Here is a 16,935-nt window from a genome sequence, read left to right as displayed (position 1 = left end):
AGGCATACCACCCAATTCATTAGTATTATTTTCATTGTACCAATGACAACAACGCAACTCAGATAGATTGCTGGTTTTCAGCACAGCCAACACAAAAGCATTATATTAAAGAAAGAAAAATATAAAATTACCTTTCTCTTCATCATTTTCTCTGCTTAATTCCGTGAAAATAGGGACCTCCTAAAAACAAACCAAAAAAATGAAAATGAGAGGTTCGAAGGTTTCAGTTTGCAGTGTATTTACTGCCAATATTCAATAGGTCTATCTTAGGGCTTGGAACCTGTGATCTAAGATGCACTCTGAGGTGTGATGTCCACACATCATAACTGAGAAATTATATGCCCTGCAAATATTCTTCAAATTACTTTAAAGGGCAAAAAAGTAATTATTCTATACCAAACTGCAGCTTACTTACATTTTTATTTCTGTTACAATTTAAGCAAGAAAAAATGAAAACATAAAGCAATAAACTTCAGGAATCTTAGCTACAGAATTATTTTAAAAGTACAGTCATTATTAGTAGCTTTAGACCAAACTCAAACAAAACTGCACATAAAATTTACCTCTGCAATGTTAGTCTCGTCATCTCCCATAAGCCTCATTTATTCCATCTCCAAAGCAGAGATAATGTACATATTTAGAATTATGAAAGTGTTAAGTGGCATAATGTACAGAAAACACTTAGCACAGTGCCTGCCTTAAAAAAATACTAATTGTATGGGGCTGGTGCTGTGACACAGCAGGTTAAAGCCCTGGCCTAAAGCACTGGCATCCCATATGGGCACTGGTTCTAGTCCCAGCTGCTCCCCTTCCGATCCAGCTCTCTGCTATGGCCTGGGAAAGCAGTAGAAGATGGCCCAAGTCCTTGGGCCCCTGCACCCACGTGGGAGACCCGGAAGAAGCTCCTGGCTCCTGATTGGCACAGGTCCAGTCGTTGCGGCTATCTGAGTAGTGAACCAGCAGATGGAAGACCTCTCTCTCTGTCTCTACCGCTCTCTGTAACTCTTTCAAATAAATAAAATAAATCTTAAAAATATATACTAATTGTAGTATTACATAAACATGAATTGTTATTTCTACTAATTTAAAAAGATGCTCTTAAGATCTAACTAAAGGCCAGCGCCACGGCTCACTAGGCTAATCCTTCGCCTTGCCACGTCGGCATACCGGGTTCTAGTCCCAATTGGGGCGCCGGATTCTGTCCTGGTTGCTCCTCTTCCAGGCCAGCTCTCTGCTGTGGCCAGGGAGTGCAGTGGAGGATGGCCCAAGTGCTTGGGCCCTGCACCCACATGGGAGACCAGGAGAAGCACCTGGCTCCTGGCTTCGAATCAGCGCGGTGCGCCGGCCGCAGTGGCTATTGGAGGGTGAGCCAACGGCAAAGGAAGACCTTTCTCTCTCTCTCTCTCTCTCTCACTGTCCACTCTGCCTGTCAAAAAATTAAAAAAAAAATTAAAAAAATTAAAAATTAAAGAAAAGATCTAACTAAAATGATGTTTCCTTAGGTAACGCCCATACAAGATTTCCCACAGCAAGGCAAAAGAACATAATTTTACTTTTAAAATAATGGATTAAACATGGAATAAGGATGCACTTTTCAGGTTTGCCCTGTCTTTTACAGTAAAGTTATGTTTATACCCAAACAGCACAAACTAATATGAAGGTTTTGCCAGCGCTAAGCTAAAACATAACCAAGCAATATTATTCCAAAAAGTAAACTATTTTCTTCTGAACAAGTAGTTATCTTTCTTAATTTTTCTTTTTCTTTTTCTTTTTTTTTTTTTTTTTTTTGACAGGTAGAGTTATAGACAGTGAGAGAGAGAGACAGAGAAGAAAGTCTTCCTTCTGTTGGTTCACTCCCCAAATGGCTGCTATGGCCGGCGCTGTGCCGGTTTGAAGCCAGGAGCCAGGTGCTTCTTCCTGGTCTCCCACGCAGGTGCAGGGCCCAAGGACTTGGGCCATCCTCCACTGCTCTCCCGGGCAGGACTGGAAGAGGAGCAACTGGGACGGAATCCAGCGCCCCAACCGGGACTAGAACCCAGGGTGCCGGTGCCGCAGGCAGAGGATTAGCCTAGTGAGCCGTGGCGCCGGCCAATCCTTCTTAATTTCCTCAATAGGAAATTATATTACTTCACCGAAAACACAGAATATAAAGGTTTCCTTCTTAAGCACGAGTTGAAATTTTAAAGTAACAGCAGCTTAATTTTCATTCCTGCTTTCATTCAATGAAGAAAATTCCTAAAGATTATTTGAACACGTGTATATTAATGTGAGTAACAATATGATAGACATACTCACAATTAACATGGTATAAAGCTGATTTTCATACATTGGCAATCAACTAATGCTTTAAATCTTATTTCCTGCTATTTCCTACATTACTCTTTATATTAAATATCTTAAAGAAGACATGCGTAATGATGATCACAGCAGCTGTTTTCATAATAGGCAAAAGCTGAATACAAGCCCAATGTTCCTCAACAGAAGAATATTCATAAAATCAGGGAAGATGCATCAATTAAAAAAATAGTGAAATACTGACAGGAAAGAACATGAATGGATTTCAAAAACATTGTGTCTAAGTTAAAGAAGTCCTACACAAAAAAGAACATACTGTGATTCCATTTAGGCCAAGTTCAAGAGCAGACTGACCGAATCAATAACTGACTGTGGTGCATCAGCACAGTGGCTGTGGGAGTACGAACTGGGAATGAGCAGAAGGGAACAGGAACATCTGGGACACTGGAAATGATCTCCATCTTTCTCTGGGTTGTGGGTGCACAGGCTCTCTCTCTTCTCTCCCTCTCTACACAAATGTGTATGCTGATGTGTAAGCTGATGGAACTGTACATGGAAGACTAAACACATCAGACATTTTATTTAATGTATGTTACAGCTCAACAAAAAGTTTTTAAAATACTTAAGTGGCTGGCAGTTGTGCAAGCACACCAGGCTGAATTTTCCTGCTGACACATAACTGTTAGAATGCAAGCTCCATGAGGGAGGTGTGTTTTGTATCTTGTCCTGGCACACAGGAGGCACCAATACAGAAATAAACGCCTTGACTAGTGACTCTAACATCAAAGCTTTTCCAACCTCCTCCCCTGCGGTTCACAGGCATGCGGATTCCTCCAGTCTTCGCTCAGGGGTGGTATCTACCTTCCAACATGAGGCTAGAATAAATGTGGGCCCCCATGTTCCCACACACCATGTTTACCCCCAGCACCGCATTAACTACAATCAGTTGAACGTACCCCCTGGATATTGCCTCTACTCTAGAGATAAGAAGGGTGAGGTTTAGGAAGATTATATAATTGTGAAGATCATGAAGCTAGAGTCAGGAGTGAAGCACCAAAGTATATGCCTTTACGTAAGAGAAGAGCCAGGCTCTTGCCCCTCCTGAATAAGGAACGCTGACTACAAACGCCCCACTCAGTGCTCAGCTCAGCTTTCGCCTCTCTTGCATTGCCTCTGGGACGACACTGTGGCCCACCTGTTCCTTCCCTTCCAGACCTCTTCTCACTTGCTCTTCAATAAATTTGGCAGTCTTTTCTTCATCATCAAGGTCTTGTTTCTTCTTTTTCTCTAGCTCCAGTTGTCGGCGGATAGTTTCTGGATCTCGGTCTATGTACTGAATATACCAGCCTTTTGGTGTCTCATCCACTTTGCACAAGCCTTTGCGGGGGGGAAAAAGACATCACAAATTTGTATGCACTCAAAGCAAAACGTAAATATAAATGTGTCATCTGCAACCTCTCCAGTATTTTTTTCTGAAAAAAAAAAAAAAAAAAAAAAAAAAAAATTTTTTTTTGACAGCCAGAGTTAGACAGTGAGAGAAAGAGACACAGGGAAAGGTCTTCCTTCCATTGGTTCACTCCCCAAATGACCGCCAAGGTTGGCAGTGCACTGATCCGAAGCCAGGAGCCAGGTGCTTCTTCCTGGTCTCCCATGTGGGTGCAGGGCCCAAGCGCTTGGGCCATCCTCCACTACCTTCCTGGGTCATAGCAGAGAGCTGGACTGGAAGAGGAGTAACAGGGACTAGTACCCAGCACCCCAATCAGGACTAGAACCCGGGGTGCTGCTGCCACAGGCAGAGGATTAGCCTAATGAGCCATGGAGCCAGCTTTCTTCTGAATTTTTAAAAAAAAAATTATTTCAGAAATAGAGAGAGACAGCTTCTAGCCACTGACCCACTCTGGAAATGCCTCCCAAAAGCCAAGGCTGCGAGGAGCCAGGAACTCAGTAGCGTCTCCCATGCGGGAAGCTGGAAGACAAGTACCTGAGACATCACGGCTGCCTCTCACGGTCTGTGCTGTAGAAGGCTGAAGCATCAGAGCCAGGAACTGAACCCAAGCACTGCAACATGGAACCTGGGCATCATAACTGCTAGACTAAACGTCTGCTCCTTCCTCCGATTTTATTTATTATTATTATTTATTAACTGTATTAATGAGAAAGGCAGAGAGACAGATGGAACCAGGACTCGAACCTGAACACTGTGATATGGGAAGCAGGTATCACAGGTAATGTAACCACTGCGCCAAGCACTTGCCCCTCCTCCAGGTTTTTAACTGCCCTACACATCCTGTTTTCCATGAGTTTCGACAGAAATTATGACAATTCTCTCTGTCGTCAATGGTACCACAGAATAACTCCTCAAATAATCTCCTCTTCTTACCTTCTCTGCCCAGCCACTTAGTAAAATCAGTCAGGGTTTCCCACTGAGTGGCATTCATATGGATGTGCTCTCGGTGGCTGATATACTCATTGTAGACAATGTTGTTGTGGACTCTCTTCGTGCCTGAGAACAAAATAGGACAACGTTGATCCAGAGAAAACTGGAGAGTACAGAATTATTATGTGCACAATACAGAAGATATTTACCAAAGCGTCTTCTGAGAAGTTCGAGAAAGTCATTTCGGAATTCCCTAATAAAGAAAGAAAGCATTAAGGAAATTTCTGTAAATACACAGCATCATCTTACATCTAAAATGTAGGCAATCGTACAGTTTTAATGGCAAGCAAATATCTGCTGAGAACCTTTAAAAAGGGAACAAGGAAAGGACGCTAAAAGGTTATAGCCTTTAAGGGCTAAAGATAAAAGTCTGTCTGGAACTGAAACTTTCTCTCCTGGTAAGACAGCAGCGTACCTTTGGAGAGGATCCTTCACGAAGTCTCTTAGCAGTCCTGAATACAGTATAATAATCTCATTCTACCTATGATCACCAAATTGCCCTTATGCAATATGTCCTCTAAACTGTATACTGTGCTAATTGCTATATAACAGGTAAATAAAACATAAACCTTGACCTTCAAGGAGGTTACAATCTAACAATTTTAACAATTATAATAATTATAACGATAACCCAATTATAACAGAAGTTAAACTAAAAAAGTAATATATAAAAATATCATCAAAAGAGTTGAGGGAGATACCTACAGTGATTTAATTTTTTAAAAAATATTTGTTGGGGGCCGGCACCGTGGCTCACTTGGTTAATCCTTCCCTGCGGCGCCGGCATCCCATATGGGCACCAGATTCTGTCCCGATTGCTCCTCTTCCAGTCCAGCTCTCTGCTGTGGCCTGGGAGAGCAGTGGAGGATGGCCCAAGTGCTTGGGCCCCTGCACCTGCAAGGGAGACCAGGAGGAAGCACCTGGTTCCTGGCTTCGGATCGGTGCAGTGCCAACCATGGCGGCCATTTGGGGAGTAAACCCAAGGAATGAAGACCTTTCTCTCTGTCTCTCTCTCTGTCTATAACTCTGTCAAATAAAAAAAAAAAAAATTGTTGGGGCTGGCATGATAGGTAAAGCTGCTGCATATCATTCCAGCATCACATATGGACACCAGTTTGTGTCCTAGATGTTTTTCCAATCCAGCTCCCTGGAAAAAGCAGGGGGAGATGGCCCAAGTGTTTGGGTCCTTGCCACCTACATGGGGGACCCATATGAAGCTCCCGGCTTCAGCCTGGCCTGGCACTGGCTGTTGCGGCCATCTGGGAAGTGAACCAAATGATGGAAGATCTCTCTCCTAGTTTCTCCTCTCTCTTTCAAAATAAATAAATATTTATTTATTTATGAGGCTACAAGACAGAGAGAGAGAGAGGGAGAGACAAAATTCCTAACCATTGGTTCACTCCCCAAAAGCACCATAAAGGCTGAGACAGGGCTGAGGTTGAAGGCAGAAGCTAAGCTAAGTTCCTGTTCCGTGGGTGACAGGAACTCAGTTACTTGAGTCACTCATGGTCTGTAGTGGCCGGAAGCTGGAGGCAGAAGCTGGAGCTGGGAGTCCCGGCACTGCAGTGTGGGACTCGGCCATCTGAACTGGGGCCTTAACCGCGAGGCTAAATGTCTGCGCCCCTTTAGAGGTGATCTTAATGTGCGCAGAGAAGTATAAAACGGACTTTTATAGGGGAAGAGGAGGCGAAGGCCATTCTCAGCAGGCATGGATATGAAAACATAAGAAAACAGAGAAAGGATACAAAAATGATGGTGATTGGGGGTCAGCAGGGAGGAGAGTTGTGGCTAGAAAATAAAAATAAGGTTTGGGTTAACTTTTGAAGTATCTATATGTTGTAGCGGGCAGGTTTCATGCAGGCAATGGAAAAGCACTAAATAATTTAGTATCAAAATAAATTTGTTCAAATCTGTAGTTTACAAAGATAATCCTGGCAGACGGTAGACAATAATAATTCTCAGACTGTGGTTCCCAGACCAGTGGTCGCTGCATCCCCTGGGAACTTGAGAGAAACACAAAACTTCCAACCCTGGCCTACAGATTCACCAAGCAAAGAGCTGGGAGTGGGGTTTGCCGACTTGCCAAGAGGCCTTCCAATTCTGACCCAAGGAGGGTTTTGGGAGACACTGGTATAAACATGTATAGGACGAGCTGAAGCTGCAGCCTAGAAACTAGTGAGGAAGTCACTGAAATACTTTATGTGATGGGGCTCGTGTTGTGGGGTAGTGGGTTAAGCTGCTGCCTGTGAAGCCGGCACCCCATATGGGCATCGGTTCAAGTTCTGGCTGCTCCACTTTTGACCCAGCTCCCTGCTAATGTGCTTGGGAAAGCAGCAGAAGATGGCCCAAGTACTTGGACTCCTGCATCCACATGAAACTCCTGGCTTCAGTTCAGCTCAGTCCTGGCCTTTGCAGCCATTTGGGCAGTGAACCAATAGATGGAAGATTGATTCTCTCTCTCTCTCTCTCTCCAACTCCACCTTTCAAATAAGTAAATGAATATTAAAAGGAAAAAAATACTTTAGGTGAGAGATGCTGAGGACCGTTACCAGCACAATGAGAAAGGAAAGGACCCCAGTTTAAAGGCCATTGCGTAGAACTGACAAGAGGGAATCCTCAGAGAATTCAAGGTTTCTAGCTTAGGAGGCTGCATAGACAGCTTATTAGCCAACATAGAGTAACAAGCAGGTGTGAGGAATGGACACTGTGGTGCAGCGAGTGCCTGGTTCAAGTCCCAGCTACAGTGCACTTCCAGTCTACCTCCCTGCTAATACACCTTGGAGGCAGCAGATGATGGCCCAAATACTTGGGTTCCTGCTACTCACATGGGAGATCCAGACAGAGTTCTTGGCTCCTGGCTTTGCCCTGGCCCAGCTCTAGCTGTTGCAGGTATTTAGTTAATGAACCAGCAGATTGAATGAAGATACGTCTCTCTGTCTTATCTTCTCTCAGTATCACACTGCCTCTCAAATAAACTCTTATACACACACACACACACACACACAGAGAGAGAGAGAGAGAAAGAAAGAGAGAGAGGGAGAGAGAGAGAGAAACAGGTGTAGTAGAAAAAATACTGAGTTCAGCTTTAGAAATGCTCACTTTGAGACAGGCATCTGAAATTCAGATTAAATTGCCCAAGGGGGAACATCCAGCTCAAGACAAACACCAGGAATGAACAGGAAGATTTAGGAGGCACCCACGCATAAAGTAAACAGAGGAACAGTGAGATTCAAGGAGACTAGGTAGAGTGAGATGAAAAGAAGCGAAGCAGGCAACTTGAAGGACTTCCCCAAAATGAGGAGCTGGGTGAGGAAAAGGAGTTAATGCACAGAGAAAGCACAAAGGAAGTAAGTAGGGAAACCATGAAAGAAAATAAAATGGTGATGTTTCCATGAAGAGTTATGAGCGTGACCCACCGAAGAAAGATCCAGAAAGATGAAGATGCAAAAAGGTACAGGTGACTCTTCAGGAGAGTAAAGTGGCAGAAGTCAGCCTGCAGGAGGTTCAGGAAGGCAGTGGGATGGACAACCTCTCTCTCTCTCCCTCTCAAACAAATAAATAAATGTTAAAAAAAAAAAAAAGCAATGGAGGGTAAACCTGTTGGGAGCTCAGCACACAAGGCAAGGCAGTGGACAGCCACATCATACTGCAGTAGCAGTGTATTCCTCACCACCATCAACACGCAGGAACAACCAAGCAACTTCGTCTAGAACGTCCTTGATGAAGCACTAAGATTACTGATTGTATTAAGTCTTAATCCTCAAAAACACATCCGAGGGACTGGCATTGTGGCGTAGCAGGTAAAGTTACCAGTTGCAATGTGGGCATCCCATATGGGTGCTGGTTCGTGTAGAGCTGCTCCACTTCTGATCCAGCTCTCTGATAATGACCTGAGAAAAGCAGCAGAAGATGGCCCAGGTGCTTGGGCCCCTGTCACCAACATGGGAAACCTGGAAGCAGCTCCTGCTTCCTGGCTTCCGCCTGGCCCAACCATGGCTGTTGTGGCCATGGGGGGAGTAAACCAGCAGATGGAAGATCTTTCTATCTGTCTCTCCCTCTCTTTCTTTGTGACGCTCTCAAATAAAATAAGTAAATCTTAAAAACTACTTCTGCTGTTATATATATAGCAGTTGTCTTGAGAAAAACACTTGTATGACTGGATTGCAAACTGAAATATTTTTTACAAGGAACACCATTTTACCTGAAGAAAAAAAAAAAAAAAAAAAAAACCCTGACACATAAACCTCTGTTATACCAAATTGATGACAAAATTTAAACTTTTAAGCAAAAATCAGAGTTTTGGGGGCCAGTATTGTGGTGCAACTCCAGTATCCCATATGGGTGCCAGTTCGGTGCCAGGGTGCTCCAATTCTGATTCAGCTCCCTGCTAATAACACCTGGGAAAGTAGCAAAAGATGGCCCAAGTACTTGGGCCCCTGTACCCACGTGAGAGACCTGGATGAAGTTCCATCTCCTGGCTTGGCCTGGCCCAGTCATGGTTGTTGTAGCCATCTGGGGAGTCAACCAGCAGATGGAAGATGGATCTTTCTTTCTCTTTCTCCCTTTCTCTCTGATAAAAATTAGAGTTTTGATAAATGAGAATTCTAGCACTGTGAGTCTGACACACTTCTGAACACTTAAAGATGTTTCTGATGACATCAGTGTTGATATTAAGGTATATGGTCTTATGACATTATATACTGAAACCTGTCACTATCTGGAAGATCTGTGTAACTCAGCGAACCAGTATTTTTCAAATGACCCACATGTTACAAAATCATGCATGGGTAAAGATCTACTCAAAGAAATCGACAGTAGATTTTAATTTAAAAGAATATAAAAAGTTGACTGATCTGGTTTCAGAATCTGCACGCAGCTAACGTGTAAGAAACTGCACAGGACTAGCGCCGTGATGCAGCAAGTTCAGCTGCCACCTGCCATGCTGGCATCTCATGTGAGCACTGCCCGTGGGTCCTCACTGCTCCACTTCAGCTTCCTGCTAATGCACCTGAGAAAGCAGCAAAAGATGACTTGAGTACTTGCGCCCCTGCCAGCCTGGTAGGAAACTGGATAGAGTTCCTGGCTTCTGGCTTTGACCTAGCCCACACCTGGCCATTGTGGCCACCTGGGAGTGAACCAACAGATGGAAAATCTCTCTCTCTCCATGTCTGATTTTCAATATACAAATCAATCTTTAAAAAAAAAAAAAACTGCATACATTGTGTTTTGCACAGAATGTAGTATCAAAAGACTATCCAAAATTATCTGAAAAGATTATTAAAATACTCTCCTTTCCAACTATGCATCTATGCCAAATGAGGCTTTTTTTTTTATGTGTTTCAATCAAAACATTTTGCAATATCTAAATACAGAAGATATCAAAATCCAGCCATCATCTATTAAGTGAGACACTAAAGACATCTATAGAAATATAAAGTAATAATACATGTTTATTTATGTAGGAACTCTTTTTAATTAAAAATGTTTATTTAAATATGTAATAAATGTACTTTTTAAAAAATATTTATTTATTTGAAAGTCAGAGTTACACAGAGAGAGGAGAGGCAAAGAGTAAGAGAGGTCTTCCATCCAGTGGTTCACTCCCCAACTAGCCGCAACAGCCGGAGATGCACCAATCCAAAGCTAGGAGCCAGGAGGCTTTTTATGGGTCTCTCATGTGAGTGCAGGGGCCTAAGGACTTGGGCCATCTTCTGCTGCTTTCCTGGGCCACAGTAGAGAGCTGGATTGGAAGTTGAGCAGCTGGGCCTCGAACTGGTGCCCATATGGGATGCTGGTGCTTCAGGCCAAGGCATTAACCTGCTGTGCCACAGCACTGGCCCCAAGTGTATTATTATTTTTAAATGGACTGGTAAAAAACATTTTTAGGATGTCTCAGTTTTACTTTCTAAATGTTACTACATATAATCCACATAAACAAAATTTCTGTGGTATCTTCAAATCATTTTTAAGAATGTAAAGATATCCTTAGACCAAAGGTCTAAAAGCTTGAAAAGAGACAGATAGAAGCAAGGGTAAATATTAATGATAGTAATTAACAGATGACTTTTTAAAAGACATTTATTTGGGCAGCAGAGAGACAGAGAGCTCCCATCTGCTAGTTCATTCCCCAAATGCTTGCAATGGAGAGCCAGAAACTCAATCCAGGTCTAGTACATGGGCGGCAGGGACCCAATTACTCGATCCTTCACTTCCAGGATCTGTATCAGTAGGAAGCTGGAATCAGAAGCAGAGCTGAGACTGGAACACAGGCACTCCAATATGTAAGGCAGACATGCCAACCAATATTCTAACCACTAGGCCAAATACCTGTTTCTTTAATAGATGGCATAACAGAGGGGCACTTTTCGAAGTACTTTAAAAATACGAGGTATAAACTGATTTACTCTTCCCATAAATCCTACAAAGGATCAGTTTACAGATAAGGAGACAAAATACAAATAAACTTAAGACGCTCATCCAGACAGCGCTCCTAAGTGGAGAAGGATTTGAGATCAGGCAGTCCGATGACATGGCCTGTATTCCAAGTCACAACTGTGTTAGAATGAAAGACAGTTTCCTAGTTTCCCAGTTGAAGTGGAAGGAATACTTTTGTAACCATTTGGTACTGTGACGAATTTTCAAAAGATAAAAACTGGGCATACAGAGAATACAGCTATCATGCTAACACATAAGGAATAACAGAACCTTCAATGTATGAAACATTAAGCATCTATTAAATGTTCAACTGAGTAAAGCTTATGAGATAAGGATGTCTTTGAATTACTTACTCTGAAAAATAATCCATAAACTGCTGAGGATTCTCTGAAGCCAGTAATAGTTGTCTCTGATGAGATTCCGACATACAATGACACTTAAAGCCATTCTACAAAAAAAATGCAAAGGTAATAGTGAAATTCTTATTTAAGTCATCAAAATGGACTCTAAATAGAAGTATTTAATTAAACTCTAACATTTGCTCTTTGATGTTAAATTGTAAAAAAAAATAATCAAATCACCAGCTATAATCACTCTACAGTTTATTTTTAATGCAGTTGAGTTTTGCAACTCTGCTAATCAAAATAATCCCCGAGATCAAAGAGACAGAAAAACAGTGCTATAGAAAACAGACATTAATAGCAAACACTACTGAGCACAGTAACAGAAGAGTGATTTCATTTTTTGTACTCAATTTAACCAATTCTTACTGAGCACATACTTCATAGAGGGCGTTATGCAAATAGTTCAAAGAATAAAATGAAGTAAAAATGGGTCATTTGTGAATTTCCACCACTCAAACTATCTGCATTGGCCTTCCTCTACTCCAGCTCATTATCCAAAATACACTGTTGCACATTACACAAATCTCCTTAACTTACATCAATAATCACTAAGATGACTGTAAAAAACATACACGTTTTGACTTAGCATTTATTTATTCTGCTTAATATCCGAACTTGATTCTTCACTACTCTGAAACAGAACTGGAAACTGTGCCTCTTACATGCTCCCTGTCTCACTCAGTGAACCACACCACCTCATGGCCAGCCACCCACGCCAGGAATAGACAGCGTCCAAGATTCTGCCTGCTTTGACGCACAATTTGTTGCTAAGTCTGTCCAGTCTTCTTAATAGTTCATACGCAGTCCCTCTGTTCAGTCCCACTGCCACTGTCCCAATTTTGACACACAGCAGTTTCCCACTCTTCAGTCATCCAGGATCACCTACACAATTTGTGCTTCATTCCTGCCCTACCTGTTAAGAATCACAATTAAATCTAACTTGAAAGGATACTTAGTATCAATCTCATAAAGGAACAACCACAACAACAAAAAAAACCAACCCAACATCATTATACAAATTTTAGAAATAAATCAATAATTAAAATGAAATAATGGTATTAAATCCTACACACCCAAAAGACTAGATGGGGTGGAGAGAAATACCCTGATTCCAACCTTCCTCTCCATTCACCTTCCAATACTGGAGGATAGAAAGCAGGAGAGGAAACCTGTAGGGGTCAATTTTCTCCAGCCTTAGGCTACTGTCCCAGGTAGGGAAGGGTATGAATTGCTCTGATGGCAAACATGCATTACTCTGAAAATTGGTAATTAAAAGAAAGAATTAATAACTTGTTCTCTGGGGCCAGTGCCATGGCATAGTGGGTTAGGCCTCTGCCTGCGGCACCTATATCCCACGTGGGCACCGGTTCATGTCCCGGCTGTTCCTCTTCCAATCCACCTCTCTCCTGATGGCCTGGGAAAGCAGTGGAAGATGGTCCAAATGCTTGGACTCCTGCACCCACATAGGAGACCCGGAAGAAGCTCCTGGCTCCTGACTTTGGGTCAGCGCAGCTCCAGCCATTGCAGCCATTTGGGGAATGAACCTGTGGATGGAAGACCTTTCTCTCTGTCTCTCCCTTTCTCTCTCTCTGAAAGGCTGCCTCTCAAATAAATAAACAAATATTTAAAAAACAGTCAGCACTGTGGCGCAGAGGATTAAAGCCCTGGCCCAAAGTGCAGGCATCCCATATGGGTGCCGGTTCAAGTCCTGGCTACTCCTCTTCAATCCAGCTCTCTGCTGTGGCCTGGGAAAACAGTAGAAGATGGCCCAAGTCCTTGGGCCCCTGCACCCGTGTCGGAGACCCAGAGGAAGTCCCTGGCTCCTAACTTCGGATCAGCTTGGCTCAGCTCCGACTGTTGCGGCCATATGGGGAGTGAACCAGCAGATGGAAGACCTCTCTCTCTGTCTCTACCTCTCTAACTCTGCCTTTCAAATAAATAAAATAAATTTTTAAAAAACAAACAAACAACAACAAAAAAAACTTGTTCTTTTCCAATAGGAATTACATTTCAGGATGAAGTTTAAACATAACCAAACAGCCAAGTTGATGAACAAAAGCTCATTTTTACAAAAGAATAGCTTCAAATAATAAATGCACACATAACTAGAAAACCACTTTGCAGGCTGGGTGGCGCAGATGGCTAAAAGCTCTGGCCTGAAGTGCTGCCACACGATTCCACATCGGTGCTGGTTCAAGTCCCAATTGCTCCACTTCCGATCCAGCTCTCTGCTATGGGAAGTCCTTGGGCCCCTGCACCCGCTTGGGAGACTTGGAAGAAGGTCCCAGCTCCTGATTTCGGATCGGCCCAGGCCGGCCACCATGGCCATTTGGGGAGTGAACCAGCGGCTGGAAGACTCTCTCTCTCTGCATCCCTCTGTAACTCTGTATTTCAAATAAATAAAATAAATCTTAAAAAAAAGAAAAAAGAAAACCACTTTGCAACTCCTAATGAAATAACTGACTCAGATAAGGATGCTACAATACACAGGTAAAAGGTTAATGGGTAATTAGATATATGGACATGATTTCAAATAGTAACCCACTAGTAAAGTTGCTCTCACATAGGGAAAAATATTACTTTACAGGCTGTCAGCCTTATTTAATCATCTTAGCATAATTAAACAGTACAGACTTCCTTATGTGAGGCAATATGAAACACATAGGGTCACCTACAAAATATTGTTCCTTAAAATGCTTAACCTGAACCTAATCAAGTCTTCATATCCAAGTTCCAGTTGACAGGAACTATAAGAGCTAGAAGATGAAGGCCAAAGACACGTTCATAGCGTGGGAATGCTACAGGACAACTGACTGGCCTCCTTCACAAATCAACACAAAGAAAAAAAAAATAAATAAGAAAAGAAGAAATTTTTTAAAATTAAAAAAAAGAAAAAAGGGGAGAGGGATCCTGTTACAAATTTAGAATTGTAAGAGAGAGAATTAAAAGTTCTAATAACCTAAGACAGAGGATTTTGGGGGCCAGAAACTATTCTGTAAGATGCTATAATGGTGGATTCCCATCATTATTTAAGCTGACAGAATGTACAATACCAAGAGTGAGCCTTAATGTAAGATGGACTTTAGAGGATAATGATGTGTCAATGTAGGTTTATCCACTATAACAAATGTACCATCCTAGGGAAGGATGTTGTTAAGTAGGGGAGTGTTTGGGAGTGTGTTACAGCTGCTTTTTGCTGTAAACCAAAAACAACTTAAAAAGTAAAGTCTATTTAAAAAAAAAAAAAAGTCCTAACAACCAATCCAATTTATGGATTTTAATTGAATTTTGGTTTGAAAAAACTGCTTTTAAATAATTTGGGCAACAAGTAGGAAGCATGAATATAGAGTGTGTAGATGATAGGAATTTACTAGCTTTGTCCTATTGATGACCTATATTGTGGTTATTTTGATACTGTATTGATTGATTGATTAACTGATGTTCATTTGATGGGCAGAGATGGGGGGAAAAAAGCTCCCATCCACTGCTTCACTCTCCAGAAATCTGCAGCAGCCCCCGAATGGGGCAGAGGCTGCAAGACGGTAACTCAGCTCAGGTCTCACGACCGGCAGGAAGCCAATTACTTGAGTCATCACTTCTGCCTCCCAGGGTCTGCATTAGCAGGAAGCTGGAATGGGGAGTGGAGCCACGTCCTGAACCAGGAACTCGATCTGACGAGGCACACGGGCATCCTAACGGTGTCCTAACTTCCACCCTTATATCCTGACATTTCAGAAATGCACACTTTAGTACTTAGAGGTGAAATACCCTGATATTTATAACTTACTTTAAAACACTTCAGTGACATGTAAGTATGGCAGGGGTGAGCATTTGGCCTAGTGGTTAATCACCACTTGGGACACCTGCCTCCTGTACTGGAGTCCACATCCTATATTGCAGAGCCTGGCTTTGACTCCTGGCTTTGCTCCTAGTTGCAGCTTCCCTGTAATACACACTCTGAGAGGTAGCAGGTGATGACTCAAGTGGCTGGGTCCCTGACACTGGAACTGAATTCTTGGCTCCCAGCTTCAACCTGGCCTAGCCCTAGCTGTTGCAGGCATTTGGGGGAGTGAACTGCCTCTCAGGTGACATTTTTTTTTTTTTTTAAAGAAAATATGGCAAAATACATCAACTGTTAAAACTGCATGTTTGGGGTTGGCACTGTGGCATAGCAGGTAAAGCCACCGCCTGCAGTGCTGGCATCCTATGTGGGCGCCAGTTCCAGTCCCGGCTGCTCCACTTTTGATCCAGCTCTCTGCTGTGGCCTGGGAAAGCAGCAGAAGATGGCCCAAGTGCTTGGGCCCTGCAACCACGCAGGAGACCCAGAAGAAGCTCCTGGCTTCTAGTTTCTGGCTCTGGCTTTGGATCAGCTCAACTCCAGCCGTTGCAGCCATATGGGGAGTGAACTAGTGGATGGAAGACCTCTTTCTCTGTGTGTGTGTCTACTTCTCTGTAACTCTGTCAAATAAATAAAATAAATCTTAAAAAAAAAAAAAAAAAAAAAACTGCAAGCCTGTGTCCCCCAAAATTCACAATGAAATCCTAATCCTTAACAAGACATTAGAAGTGGGACCTTTTGCAGCCCCGGTCATTGCAGACATTTGGGAGTGAAATCTCTGTCTCTCTCCCTCTCTCTAACTCTGCCTTTCAAATGAATAAATAAATCTTAAAAAAAAAAAAAAAAAAAAAAAAAAAGAAGTGGAAGTGGGGCCTTTGGGAGGTAATTTTGTTTAGACAAAACTGCCAGGGTCGAGCCTCTGTGGTGGTATTATTACCCTTATATAAAAAAAAAGGCTAGAGGGGGCCAGCATTGTGGCATAGTGGGCTAAGCCTCCGCCTGTGGCACCAGCATCTCACATGGGTGCCAATTCGAGTCCCAGCTGCTCCACCTCCGATGCAGCTCTCTGCTGTGGCCTGGGAAAGCAGTAGAAGATGGCCCAAGTCCTTGGGCCCTGCACCCGCGTGGGAGACCTGGAAGAAGCTCCTGGCTCCTGGCTTCGGATCAGCACAGCTCCAGCCGTTGCAGCCATCTGGGGAGTGAACCAGCGGATGGAAGACCTCTCTCTGTGTCTCTCCCTCTCTCATAAATAAAATATGGGAAAAAAGAAAGAGCTAGAGCTGCTCTCTCCCCACCTTGTAAAGATAAAGAAGGACTATCCCCTATGACCCAGGAAAAGGGTCCTCACCAAAACCCTGCTATCCCAGAACCTGACTTCAGCCTGCCCAGGCTCTGCAACTGTGAGGAACAGACCACTCGGTCCACGGTGTTGGTACTGTAATCCAAGCAGACGACAACACTGGGGAGTGGACAAATGGCTGTTCACTGTTCTAGTCTCTGGCTTTCTTTGTGAGAACCTCATGTTG

At 43.0% G+C, this 16,935-nt stretch overlaps 1 protein-coding gene across 7 annotated transcripts in view; it reads right to left on the bottom strand.

Annotated features, from left to right (window-relative positions):
* The window catches only part of KIN (Kin17 DNA and RNA binding protein), a 39,955-nt gene that overhangs the window by 21,833 nt on the left and 1,187 nt on the right, over nucleotides 1-16,935 (bottom strand). For 2 of the 7 annotated variants that reach the window (XM_070055764.1, XM_017347659.3), the window contains exons 2-7: nucleotides 11,521-11,615; nucleotides 6,478-6,520; nucleotides 4,882-4,925; nucleotides 4,676-4,798; nucleotides 3,491-3,672; nucleotides 132-180 (exon numbers count right to left, since the gene is read on the bottom strand). In XM_070055764.1, coding sequence (XP_069911865.1) covers nucleotides 132-180; nucleotides 3,491-3,672; nucleotides 4,676-4,798; nucleotides 4,882-4,925; nucleotides 6,478-6,520; nucleotides 11,521-11,614 — 535 coding nt within the window. In that variant the 5' untranslated portion in view covers nucleotide 11,615. Of the gene's footprint in view, nucleotides 1-131; nucleotides 181-3,490; nucleotides 3,673-4,675; nucleotides 4,799-4,881; nucleotides 4,926-6,477; nucleotides 6,521-11,520; nucleotides 13,956-16,935 lie in introns of all 7 variants that reach the window. The other 5 variants (XM_002717311.5, XM_017347660.3, XM_070055766.1 and 2 more) reach the window with 3 other exon arrangements.

Source organism: Oryctolagus cuniculus, chromosome 13 (assembly GCF_964237555.1).
Source record: "Oryctolagus cuniculus chromosome 13, mOryCun1.1, whole genome shotgun sequence".
Taxonomy (NCBI): Eukaryota; Metazoa; Chordata; class Mammalia; order Lagomorpha; family Leporidae; genus Oryctolagus; species Oryctolagus cuniculus.
The sequence above is the reverse complement of the archived record's forward strand: the minus strand, read 5'-3'. Positions and strand labels throughout refer to the sequence as shown.